The sequence below is a fragment of the Acomys minous genome (genome assembly GCF_964271855.1).
Source record: "Acomys minous genome assembly, chromosome: 16".
NCBI classification, from domain to species: Eukaryota; Metazoa; Chordata; class Mammalia; order Rodentia; family Muridae; genus Acomys; species Acomys minous.
Window position 1 is genome coordinate 57554833 of NC_140498.1, and position 13382 is coordinate 57568214.

The following is a 13382-nucleotide window of genomic DNA, read 5'->3' on the forward strand; positions in this document are numbered from 1 at the left end:
CACACACACACACACACACACACACACACACAGCAGGCCTCACCGCAGCGGCAGAGGATGTCGCGGCGCAGGAGGGTAGAAGGAATGAAAACAGTCTGGTGACTTGGCCTTCTGCAGAGTGTTGGGAAGTTAGCAAAGCAACCCCCCGGTGAGCCCTGACGAACAAGGAGAGCAGGACCCCAGCCTCCCCGGGCCAGGCCCGGAAGCAGCCCCATTGTGCCACGGCCCTGACTCTTCCTTGCTTCTCACACAGAGGGGGCCACAGCCAGTGAATACAAAGCTCTGATGACTGAGCTTAAGATCCTGACTCACATCGGCCATCACCTGAACGTCGTTAACCTCCTGGGAGCCTGCACCAAGCAAGGAGGTAAAGAAGAGAGGGGAAGGCCTGGCGTGTGGCGACCTGCCCTGCCGACAGGGGCGCTCTCCACTCACACAGCTCCCTTTCCTCACCCCTGAGAAAATGGATGACTGGGGGGGGGAGGGGACAGTAAGGATGAAAGAGGCTACGCGCTCCCTATAGCTTCCCAGCAGCCACCCCTGTGGGATCCTAAGAGGAGTTAACACAGGAGATAAGCAGAGTGGCCCATCCCTTCTGGTTAGCCCACGGCACCCCAGCCCTTCTGGTCAGCTCTCAGCAGAGGCCTTAGCCACCAGGACAGGTACCAGGAACAGGGCTGTGCTGTAGACCCAAGTGCGTTGGGCTCAGTCTCCTTGATCTTTCTTCCTCTACGGCAAGGTTAACACTTGGATGCTTAAGTCCTAAAGGTGCCGAGGGCTCATACACATAAAAGGCACATAAAAGTTTCCCAGCGTAGGAAGCGGGGATGCCGGAGCACCAGTAAGAAAAGGAGTGAGTAAGGAGAAAGACCTACAGGTGCTGAGGAGGCCCGAAAACGAAAAAGCCCTAGAGGCCTTAACACTGTCCCTGTAAGACATGAGCCTGCAAGGTTGGGGGGCCCCAGCCAGGCCTGCTCCTCAGTGGGGAGACCTCAACTCTAGAAGCAACTTCCTTTCTGGAACCCTGAGAGATAAGGGGGTGCTTAGAGGAGTCAAACACCAGTCCTGACAGCAACTGCAAAACCACATTACCAGAGGGACAAGCTCTGCCGACACTGAGACGCCAAGAGATGGCAGGTACCTGCCTGCCTGGGACTTCCTTCACAGAGGCCTGTGGAGTTTGCAGGTCACTAGCCTCTGGGCTTCAAGGGGCATGCCCGCTTTGACCTGGAAGTAGTTCTGTGCTATTGCGGAAGCACGGAACAGGACAAAGGAGGCTTCTGTGGCACGGGGGTGTCAGATCCTCAATGCAGATGGCCTTCCTTCCCCCCAAAATGGTTTTTCATGGCAGAAGAGCAGATTGGCTGGCAAGCAGCCTATGTGACCAGAACCTTACCGTCTTTAGGTAGACAGGGTGGGGAAAAAGAGAAAGAATATTTTGTGTTGTTATAAGGAAAGTAAATCCCAGGATTGGGCACGGTGACGCATGCCTGTAATCCCAGCACTCAGGAGGCAGAGGCAGGCAGATCTCTGTGAGTTCAAGGCCAGCCTGGTCTACAAAGTTGAGTCCAGAACAGCCAGGGCTACACAGAGAAACCCTGTCTCAAAAAAACTAAGAGAGAGAGAGTGAGAGAGAAGAAGAAGAAGAAGAAGAAAGGAAAGCCCAAGTTGTTCGATTTTACCAATAAAGACTCAGGATCCAGATGCTGGGGAGAAAGCCCCCAGCTGACCTTCCTACTCAGCCCAAGTCCTGAAGGAAAAGGCCTTTTTTTACAAGCTAAAATCCAAAGAGTTCAACAGCCAAGGAGCGCCTCCTTCCTCTCCAGGCTGGTTTCTTGCTCCACCTCTTGACCTCGGGTTAACATTATTAAACCCTGTGTGCAGAAAGCTCTCGGCTTAAGGGTGAGTGTTAGGGCTCAGCCACGACAAACAAGAAACAGGATTTTACAGTCCACAGCCTCAGGGTTCACAGTGAGTCAAATAGCCTGCCACCGTTTTGTAGCCTGACGTTTAAATATCCGTGTTCAGCCGGGCGTGGTGGCGCACGCCTTTAATCCCAGCACTCGGGAGACTGAGGCTGGCGGATCGCTGTGAGTTCGAGGCCAGCCTGGTCTACAAAGTGAGTCCAGGATAGCCAAGGCTACACAGAGAAACCCTGTCTCAAAAAAAACAAAAATAAATAAATAAATAAATAAATATCCGTGCTCATAAAACTTTATTACAGGAAGCAGGGCCACATTCTTAGCTATATCCACAGGGCTGTTTCCAGGCTGGAGGTTGCTATGAGCACTGGGCTTCACCCCTCTCATCTCAGGTGCACCCTCGGGGGCCCTTAGCTTATGAAAGCAGGTTGCTTTGCAAGCTGTGGACCGGCTGGGCCACCCCCTGTGGCTGAACTTGTGCTGTTTGGGCCACAGGACCCCTGATGGTGATTGTGGAGTACTGCAGATATGGGAACCTGTCCAACTACCTCAAGAGCAAGCGCGACTTATTCTTTCTCAACAAGGTACGGATTCGTCCTGGTGGCTTTCCGTGGCTTTCCGTGGCTGTGGCTTCTGTGTCCTGACCGCACTCTGTCACTGAGGGAAGTCAGGGCAGGAACTCCCAACAAGGATGACAGAGGAACACTGCTTACTGGCTCGCTTCCCCTGGCTTGTGCAGCTAACTGCCTACATGCTAGGGATGGCTCCGCCCAAGGTGGGGTGCAGGGAGGGCTTCTACGTCAATCAACAATCCAAAAAAAAATGCTTCTGCAGACAACGCCCACGGGCCAATGTGATGAGACACTTCCTCGATTAAGGTTCTCTCTTAGGTGACTCTGGTTTGTGTCACATTGATCTGGATCTTAAAGCTGTTTTTAATGTCCTGCCCGCCAGAAGAAGGCACCAGATCTCATTATAGATGGTTGTGAGCCACCGTGTGGTTGCTGGGAACTGAACTCAGGACCTTTCGGAAGAGCAGGCGGTGCTCTTAACCTCTGAGCCACCTCTCCAGCCCAGCAGGGACTGTTCTGTTCTGTTTGCTTATTAGAAAAGCTAAGGACACAGACAACACAGTGGCTTGCACAGCTACCAATAGCCCAGCAATGGGCCAGAGCTGGGAAGCACTTGGTTTACTTTTTGTTGCTCTTACATTTCTATTGTATTGATGTTTTGTGTGTGGCTATGTATGCACACACGCATGTGGCGTATGTGTGGGTGTGCAGGGGGCAGAGGAACATCCTTCTCTGTCAGTCTCCTCCTTCCCTCAAGCCTGGGTCTCTCACCCAAGGCTGGAGCTTGCCCTGCAGCCAGCAAGGCCATTGCTCCTCCTGTCTCTGCGCCACATAGCGCTCTGGCCACAGGTGTGCCAAGCCTGTGGGATTTTTTTGTTTGTTTATTTGTTTGAGACAGGGTTTCTCTGTGTAGCCCTAGCTGCCCTGGAACACGCTCTGTAGACCAGGCTGGCCTCAAACTCAGAAATCAGCCTGCCCTTGCCTCCTATGTGCTGGGATTACAGGTGTGCAGGCTACTGTCAGGCTTATGGCCTGTTTTTTACATGCACGCTGGGGTTTGCAACTTAGATCCTTATGCTTTGGCACTGAGCCCCTTGGTAAAGCTGTGACTGGGAATGAAGCTCAGTGGTAGGAATCTTGCCCCCAGGAATAATCTCCAGAAACACACATACTCACACACACGCAATACACACACACACCAAACAAGCAAACAGACAAATGAACGAAAAAGAACACCTGGGCCAAGCCTAGAGGGCACACAGGTCTTTAAAGAAGCCCTGACTCTGAAGAAGAAACCATTTATCTGATCACGGCCGTGTGTTCTGTGGTGTCACTACTGTGTCACTGCTGTGTCACTCTCTAGGCTGAAGACAGCAGGGAGACAATAACTGACAGTGCCACCCAGTCACCAGGAACAGCAGTGGCGAGCTCTCTGGCTCCACAAGCAGAGGTGACAGGTTTAAATCCTGCACCTCCTCTCAGGAAACCAGGCCTCAAGCTAGACCCCAGGATGGGACCCCTTAAGCACTTTGATCCACTAGGGTGTTGAAGGATAGCGTGTAGCTCAGTGGGAGAGCTCTTACCTCTCTGGATTGAGGCCTGGTTTCCATCCCCTCTCCTGCACTGGAGAGACAGAGGCAGAGACACAGGAAGTTCAGTTGAGTGCAATCTAATACAACTATCTACATGGTGGATGGACCCTCGGACGTTTGAGAACGGTGCCCATCTCTGCCGTGTGGTCAAGAGTGTTCATATGTAAGCCAGACCCCAGACTACAGGCAGGTGCTGTGGTCCGTGCCTGCATCCTGAGCTACCGTGAGAGCCGAGATGGGAAAACAGTGTGAGCCCAGGTTTTGGGAATCAGCCAGAAAAGAGTGGGACCAGGGCTGGAGAGATGGCCCACTGGTTAAGAGCTCTTGGGGTTCTTGCAAAGGTCCCGAGTTCAGTTCCCAGCAGCCACGTCAGACATCTCACAACTGTCTGTAACTCCAGCTCCGGGGGGTCATGGGGATCAAATACCTCACTCTCTGAAGGTACCTGATTTCATATCACATACCCAGACACACACATGTACATAATTTAAATAAATATATATGGAGCGAGATAGAGACCCTGTTACAACAAACAAGCAAACAAAAACAAGTCACTGGAGAGCTGGCCCATTCTTTCCTCCACGACTATGATTTTATCAAAGATACAGGTGTTCCTCCAGATCGCTGAGAGTTAATACATATCTCCCACTCAGTTCCTGGCTATGTAGACTAGTCTGGCCTCGAACTCACAGCAATTTGCCAGCCTCTGCCTCCTGAGTTCTGGAATTAAAGGCGTGCGCCACCACACCCCGCTATATTGCCCTGTTTTTAACTAGGCTTTCCAAAACAATTGGAATCTTAGGGCTGCTCGGTGCTCTGAAACTTTCTAATTGGCCAGAGAAGTCAAGAAATCAGTAGTGGCCAACAAGGTGTCTCAGCCTTAGGTAAAGGCGTGTGCTGCCACCCTGATGCGTTGAGTTTGGTCCCTGGAACCAAGGAGAGAACCAGTTCCAGCAAGTTGTCCTCTGGCTTCCACACCCATGGCTGCACACAGACAAACACAGATAAATATATGCTCATATAGTAAAGAAATCGGCTTAAGGATACAGTAAGCACAGGTATGAGAAAAACCATTCTCGCCTCACTCCCAGCTGTAGAACTCTTCCTGTGAACCCCAGGAAGTAAGAGGTACAGAGGTACCCTCAGCTGTGAGCGCAGCCCAGGTTCCTGTCAGTCCCGGTGGCCTAGACTAGGCTCAGGAAGTGCTCGGCCCTCAGAACACCCCAGGGACTTGGCAGGATGGAACGTTTGGGTTCGTGTGTCCTTTGTTTTGAAGACCTCGCTTCCTTTGGGGGCTATATTTAATGATTTGCCTCCCCGAGGTACTTGGTAGAGCTGTGCTTTGTGGAAAAACTCATGACTAGCTGTCACACTTGGAGCCTAAAGGGAGGGAGGGAGGGAGGGAGGGAGGGAGGGAGGGAGGGAGAGAGACCAAAAGACAAAATTGAAAGTAGGTTCTGTTATTTCCTAAGTTCTTCAAGACTCTTAAATGCACTCTGTAGTAAATCCACTAGTCTGCCTTCGTCCCAAAACTTACCCAGGTCTTTGGAGTTGCTGATAAGCGCAGCTGAATATACCCCATGGATTAGGGGGGTCCGGAGAAGGGTAAAAGTAACTTGGGGACAGGTTCCACGCTATGGCTTCTGGGACGTGTGACGAAGAAGGCAGTAAGTTTCCAGAAAATAAAATTCTAGTTCTTTCTGAACAAGGCTAACTGCCTCATGGAGAGGAAAATGATTCCCTTTGACTGTTTGGATTTTTTTTTTCTTGCCCTGGACAGGGCTAAACGCAGTACAATTTTTCTTTACTCCTGAAATCCCAGAGAGGATTTAAGAAGATCTGGGACTGCAAAACTCCCTCCAGGGATCTGAGAGTGGGGCGCTGTCTGTCTTCACGTGTGAGAACCTCTGTACCCTATATTGCAGGGTTGGAGCTGTTCCTCCTAGCGTTTGCAAGGCTTCTGCTTGCTCCACGGTGCCCCCTAGTGGAAGGACCGCTCGCACTCAGTGACCTCCCTAGAAAACTTCAGGGAGGGCAGGCAGGCTGGCTAATCCTAGCGCTACCGTGTGGCTGAACCTCATGCCCTGCCGGCCCCTGCTTGGGTGTTGCCGTCTAGAATAGCCCAGGTTGTGTACGTGGGTAACAGCCAGGTCCTGCAAGTCACCAGACAGGATGCATTTCTAGTGTCCAGTGGTAGATGAATTATTGTAGGTCCTTTCCTACGAGGCACAAAGTGTAAGATAGTGCCCTTCAGAGGAAGACAATGAAACCCAGGTGGGGGAAAAGAGGACTTGCCCAAGATGGCGATATTAATAGAGATTAATAGAAGATCCAGAAGACTGTGGAGGGAAAGGTAAAGAGGATGAGCTGGTGTGGCATTCTTGCCTTGAGAGATAGGGAACATCTCACTGTTAACCCGGGCCTCCACAGGGATTACACGGCAAGCCTTTATTCGCAGCACCTGAGTGACAAGTAGTTAACGTCCATGTCGCCTTTCAAACGAGATGGCACGTGCTATGAGAAGCAATGGAGAACACAGACTTGGGAGTTTGCCAGGCTACATTTCAAGTTTTGCCAAGTAGTAGCTGTGACTGTGAGCACACAAGCTGTTTTATCAGAGTGAGAGAGACAACGAAGCCATTGAGAGTGCTCACTGCTCTTGCAGAGGCCTGGAGCTCTGTTCCCAGCACCTACACTGATGGGCTCACAGCCTGCCTTGACCCCAGCTCTAGGGAATCCAGTGATGTGGTTTAGCCTCTGTGGACACCTGAATCAATGCTAACATACACATAAATAAAAATAAAATAAATCTCTTTAAAAAAAAAAAACAACCTGAGTGGTGATGGCACACACCTTTAATCCCAGCACTCAGGAGGTAGAGGCAGGTGGATATCTGAGTCCAAGGCCAGCCTGGTCTACAGAGTAAGTTCCAGGACAGCCAGGGCTACCCAGAGAAACCCTGTCTTGAACCCCACCACACCTTGCAAACAAAATGAAACAATTGTCTTATAACATAACCTAAACTCTTGGGGAAAGTGAGGAAGTGTACACTGGCTCACACAGTATTTATCAGCTGCCAGGACCCAAGGGGCCCCTTAGGACCCGCTGGCCCACTGGGAGTCCAAGCAAAGGTGTAAAAGATTCTACCACCTGAGACACGGACAGCACCCAGTGTCCACTCAGGGCCCACCCTGCCGTGCCATGTCCTGTGCGGGCAGCAGCCGTCTCTGTGTCGGACCCCTCACACGCGTGTGCTTCTTGTCTATGCTAAGGATGCAGCCTTGCATATGGAGCCCAAAAAGGAAAAGCTGGATCCAGGCCTGCAGCAGGACCAGAAAGCCAGACTCGACAGCGTCACCAGCAGCGAGAGCTTCGCCAGCTCCGGCTTTCAGGAAGATAAAAGCGAGAGCGACACTGAGGAAGACGAGGGTAGGCATTCGTTCCTTCCCGGTCTCTTTTCATTTCACACATTTTTTTTTCTTATTTATCACCCTAATAAACATCCTGGGAAGGAGAGCAGTGTCCAGGAGAGATAAGATTTGGGTAAAAGATTATTTGCAGCGTTGCTAATTTTGACAGGAACTGTTCAGTTCTCTCTGCTTGGGACTTCCTGTCTCACCAGGTCGCACCCATCCCCACCCACCCCTCACCCCCACCCCTCACCCCCACCCCTCACCCCCACCCCCACCCCCACCCTTACCCCCACCCCCACCCCTCACCCCCACCCCTCACCCCCACAGCCTGGAAAAAAAAATCTCTGATGTTGAGAGTCGAGACTGGATTCTCTTGCGAATGAGGTCTGGGACGCTTGTTGGTCTGTTTTATACTTTGTGACTCTTGGGTGACCTGGGAGCTGGCACAGTCGCCACTGTCTTGACATGAGTCTACCGCTTGGTAGGTTGCAGCGAGATCTGCAAGCAACCCCTCACCATGGAGGACCTGATCTCCTACAGTTTCCAAGTGGCCAGAGGCATGGAGTTCCTGTCCTCCAGAAAGGTCAGCTCCACCCGTTACCGGCTGTCTGTTTTCTTTAACCTCCTAATCCCAGTTAGAGAGAGGTTTTGAGTTTTTCAAAAGTTTTTGCTTTACACTTTTAAAATGTATTTTTATGTATGTTATTACATCTAGAAACTGCATGTAAGAGAAAACACACGCATGCCTTTCACTTTTCTTTCCTTTTTTATTTATTTATTTATTTATTTATTTATTTATTTTGGTTTTTTGTTTGGTTGGTTGGTTTTTATTTTTTGAGACAGGGTTTCTCTGTGTAGCCCTGGCTGTCCTGGACTCGCTTTGTAGACCTGGCTGGCCTCGAACTCACAGTGATCCACCTGCCTCTGCCTCCCAAGGACTGGTATTAAAAGTGTGCTTCACCACACTGGGCCCTAATGATGTCAGGTTCAACACAAGATGTTAGATTGAATATATTTGTCATAATTTATGGTAAAAATTTTGAAAATTCATTTCGCTACTGTTTTGTCTCTTTGTGAGAGCCGAGCATACTCCCCTGCTGTAAAGCTATTTTTCTAGTATTTGTTTATACTTAGGCTCTTAAGTGTACAACAGACATCACCACAGAAACCTTGATTTGCTCTGATATGAAGAGGTATTGGATGGTGGGCCCTGGGCCACTGTGGGTAGAATTTAAGGATAGAATCTTCCTGGGTGTTTCGGACTATACACACCTGGCGCTATCTTCCACGGTGCCCTCTGGCACATTTCCAAACTGTCCACACGGGACTTCAAAAAACCAAAAACCCTCCACTCACACCCAGCTGCGGCTATCCCAGCACCTGGGGGGCTGAGGCAGGAGAATCCCTGGTTACAGGCCAACCTGGGTGAGTTCCAGGCCAGCGTACACCCCGTAGCAGGATTCTGCCTTAGAAACAGCAACAACCACAAACAAAGTAAATCACACCAAACCGAAGCTCCCAAAGACCTGATCCGAAAAAACTCAGACTGCCAGTGGGGTCAACCAGTAGGCTCCCTGCAGAAGAGGAGCCGGTTGATTTAGTTGGTTTGTTTTTATTTTTTGAGACAAGGTTTCTCTTTGTAGCCTTGGCTGTCCTGGACTTGCTCTGTAGGCCAGGTTCGGAGCCTGTGGATTCGGAATGTGTCTTTTAGGCCACCTGGCCCCCGTCCTCGCACAAGAAACACATTGTGTTTATGGTAGTTGGGTGTGTGCTGACAGCCACTTACCACGTGTGAAACGTAACTGAGAATTAAGAATAATGATACTGGGGGCCGGGCGTGGTGGCGCCCGCATTTAATCCCAGCACTCCGGAGGCAGAGGCAGGCGGATTGCTGTGAGTTAGAGGCCAGCCTGGGCTACAAAGCCAAGGCTAACCCAGAGAGACCCTGTCTTGAAAAACCAAAAGATAAAATAAAAAAGAAGATATTAGGGCCAACCAGTAAGATGGCTCAGCAGGTAAAGGTGCTTGCTGCCAAACTCCATGACCTAAGTTCAATCCTGGGAAATCACATGGTGGAAGGCAAGACTTGACGGCCACACTTTGTCTTCTACATGTATGTTGTGGCATGTGTGTGCTCATATGAGTACTCAGGCGCGCGCTCACACACACACACACACACACACACACATACACACACACACACACACACACATACACACACACATATACACACACACACACATACACACACACACATACACACACACACACACACACACACATACACACACACACACACACACACACACACACATACATATACTTTTTTTTTTTTTAAGACTAATGACCGCAAGTGGATGCTGGAAGTTAAGCAGTGAGGTTCAGGAAGTGCGTTCCTTAAGTACCCATTTTATTACAGTGCATCCATCGAGACCTGGCAGCACGTAACATCCTCTTGTCTGACAATAACGTGGTGAAGATTTGCGACTTCGGCCTGGCCCGGGATATTTATAAGAACCCTGACTACGTGAGGAAAGGAGACGTGAGTCAGCTTGGGTTTCCCGTTCATTTCTACCCTGTCATTTTCAGACCGCAGACCGAAGCCCTGCCGAAGGTTTGCCCTTCTTAGGTAGGCACCCCACAAATTCCCACGTGGGTCCGTGACCACCCGGTGGGCGGTCCAGAAGAGCTGCGGAGTAGAGACTCCTGGGGGTTCCTGACTGCTGGCTGGGTACCGGTCCTGAGAGCAGGACCACCCGGGGCTTGTTAGCCTAAGCAGCGTGCTGGGCCCTGCAGAGACTGTGTCGCCTCTGCCTGCCACCCTTCTGGGATCTCTATGACCGGCTGAAAAGAACAGTGTGGCCTCTTGCCCTCAGATAAACCCAGATGATTGATTCAGCAGGTGTCTGTACCTCCGGAAAGTGGGGGGGGGGGCCGGGCATACACTATCCCTCCTGGCTCAGGCTGGCCTCTCTCCCCACTTGTTTTTGAACATAATGTTATTTGTCACTTATGGGGTGACCTCCGGTGTCCTGTCTGGTCCGGCCTCTACTTTAGCTAATATCTGGGCTCTCTTGCATTGCAGCCGGGATCCCAGGCCATAGGAAATATAGACAGCACCTTTCTCAACCATAGCTGGCTGTCCTCACCCCACATTCTTAGATGCAGAAAGTCCAGTAGGATGGGGGGGGGTTGGGGGAGGGGAGACTGCTTGAATCTGTATCTTCAGCAAGTTTCTGGACTATGCTATGTGGAAACACACTTTCAGAACCCCTTCTTACTTTCCATTTCTTTTCTTTTTCTTTTCTTTTTTTTCTATGTGTTTGAGTGGTTTACCCGAATATGTCTGTGAATCACATTCGTGCAGTGCCTGAGATGGCCAGAAGAGGGCGTCAGATTCCCCTGGCACTGGAAGCAGAGATGGCTGTGAGCACCATGAGGGTGCTGGGAACTGAACCCAGGTCCTCTGCAAGAGCGGCCGGCGCTCTTAACTGCCGAGCCACCTCTCCAGCCCCTCAACTACTATTTTGGCTAAGAGGGAAAGCAGTACAGGTTTCAACGGAGCTCTGGCCTTCAGAGACGGTTCCTGACTGTGTTTCAGTTTGGCCCTCTTTTATCTCTCTCTCGTCCCCTTACATGGCAGCCCAAGACTGCTTCCAGTGAGCCTATATTTATATACTTTAACTTACCTTATATAAACAATCCTACCTATGATGTCACTGCTTACCTGCCATGAGGGTGTGGCCATATAAAAGGACAAAGCATCCGCGTGACCCCCCTCTCTCCTTCCTCTCTTTCTCTATCTCTCCTCTACTCCCTTCTTCTTACTCTTCCTGTCTCTGTCTCTCTCTGAGGTACCCCTCCCCCTTTTTCTTCTCCCCCCCCCCGCCCCCCGCCCCATGCTCACTTATTAAACCTCATATAACATCTGGTGCCTTGAATCTATCATCCTATTCTCAAAAATAAAACTAGTGTATCTATATAAAACCCCTTTGCTGTCCTTGACGCAGCATCTCTATGTTCCTCCACAGTGTCCACTGTCCCGGAAATCTTGCTGTGCCCCACCCACCTCGCCCCCGCCCCCAGTAGCCCAACTCCCAGCTAACTCAGTGTGGTCCTTGCTGTCAGAAAGAGGAGGACCTGGTCTGCATACTTGAAATCTAGCCATATAGACTCTCCTAAGTGGGGAATTTTTTTTTATTTTTTATTTGTTTATTTTTTTGGTTTTTTGAGGCAGGGTTTCTTTGTGTAGCCCTGGCTTTCCCGGACTCACTTTGTAGACCAGGCTGACCTCAAACTCACAGCTGTCCTCCTGCCTCTGCCTCCCAAGTGCTGGGACTACAGGCCTGCGCCACCACGCCCAGCTCTAAGTGGGGAACTCTAGTACAAAATCACCTTTTTTCATTCCAGGGTGTGGGACCCTGAATGGGGACTGAAGCCTGGGCCTCACTCATAGCAAGCACATAGTCCATCCACTCCTGAGCCAGTCGGAGCCCCCAGCTCAAGACTCAACAGCTTGCCTTTTACATAGCGATTTCAAAAAGCAAATCCCTGTCAATTTTCATTCAGCATGCTTCCTAATTCAGGCCACTTTACCAAGCCCCCCTTAGTGTCCCTGTGTAGCCTGGGAGGGGACCAGGAGAACATAGCTTCTTTTAAAAACCACAGAATAAGGACTAGAGAAGTCTCCCTGCCATGCCTGGTCTCCAGAGGCTGGGGAGCCTCTAGCACTCTCGTGTCACAATGTGTCACATGCTCTATGGTTTCCTACAGCGCGGGAGACCGCAGCTCTTCTGGCTCTGCGTATGTGCTAAGCGGAAGGGGGAGCCCAGGCCCTGGGTGTGTATGTTGCTTTTGTTTTCATGCCCAAGGCCTCTTGCCCTCTTCCAGACTCGACTCCCCCTAAAATGGATGGCTCCTGAATCCATCTTTGACAAGATCTACAGCACAAAGAGCGACGTGTGGTCCTATGGAGTGCTGCTATGGGAAATCTTCTCTTTAGGTAAACGTGGGGGAGCGAGCATGCTGGGGACGGTCGCGAAAGCTTGATGCGTGACTCTCGAGGGCGTCTCTACCCCAGCTAGTTCCCAAATAACAAGACAGAGACTGGTGTATATAAAACTTAAGGCAGATGATAGAAGGTACCAGGCAGCAGATGTTACGTTATACAGAGTTTATTAAATGAGCATGGGGGAGAAGGAAAGCGGGGAGGGGTACCCCAGAGAGAGACAGAGAGAAGGCGGGTAGAGAGAAAAAGAGTAGAGAGGGCCACGTGGAAGTTTGTCCTTTTATAAGGCCCTGGGCCAGGGTCCCGCCCCCGTGGCAGGTAGGCGATGACGTCATAGGTAGGTGACTGAAGCAGAATCCTAACAGAGACCTCCCGGACTGATAAAAACTTTAAAGCCCAATGACTGGGCGGGCACCAACCCTCTAAGCTATTTTGCTATTTCCAAGGTACACGTGCAGGTGATTGCCATAACTGTTACTATTGCCGGGACTGCTTCGGGCTCCATCAGTGCAGGCCTCACGTGCTCATGGCCCTTGGTGCCCCACGGTGATGCCCTCCTCGCCTCTTGCTACATTTTCTCTCTCTGACCCCAAGCCCAGGAACCTAGGCGCTGCCTATTTCACTTCTGCCCAGTCACAGGCTTCAGCAACTTTATTAGCCAGTCAACTTTAAATTAGGTAGAGCAAGGTTTACAGAACGAAGACCAGTGTCTGTGAGGATGTGCTCCTCCGGGCAGCAACCAGATCTTGGGGGCCAGGGATTAGTATCCGAATACACAGCACAGCCCGGCAGTGGTGGCGCACACCTTTAATCTCAACACTCGAGAAGCAGAGGCAGGCAGATCGCTGTGAGTTCGAGGCCAGCCTAGTCTACAA

The 13382-nt window shown here is 50.8% G+C and overlaps 1 protein-coding gene across 1 annotated transcript in view; it reads left to right on the forward strand.

Annotated features, from left to right (window-relative positions):
- FLT1 (fms related receptor tyrosine kinase 1) overlaps nt 1–13382 on the forward strand; it is a 164884-nt gene that overhangs the window by 135062 nt on the left and 16440 nt on the right. Inside the window, exons 19-24 of the mRNA XM_084761732.1 lie at nt 254–367; nt 2418–2506; nt 7359–7515; nt 7985–8082; nt 9919–10041; nt 12390–12501. Coding sequence (XP_084617858.1) covers nt 254–367; nt 2418–2506; nt 7359–7515; nt 7985–8082; nt 9919–10041; nt 12390–12501 — 693 coding nt within the window. The remainder of the gene's footprint in view (nt 1–253; nt 368–2417; nt 2507–7358; nt 7516–7984; nt 8083–9918; nt 10042–12389; nt 12502–13382) is intronic.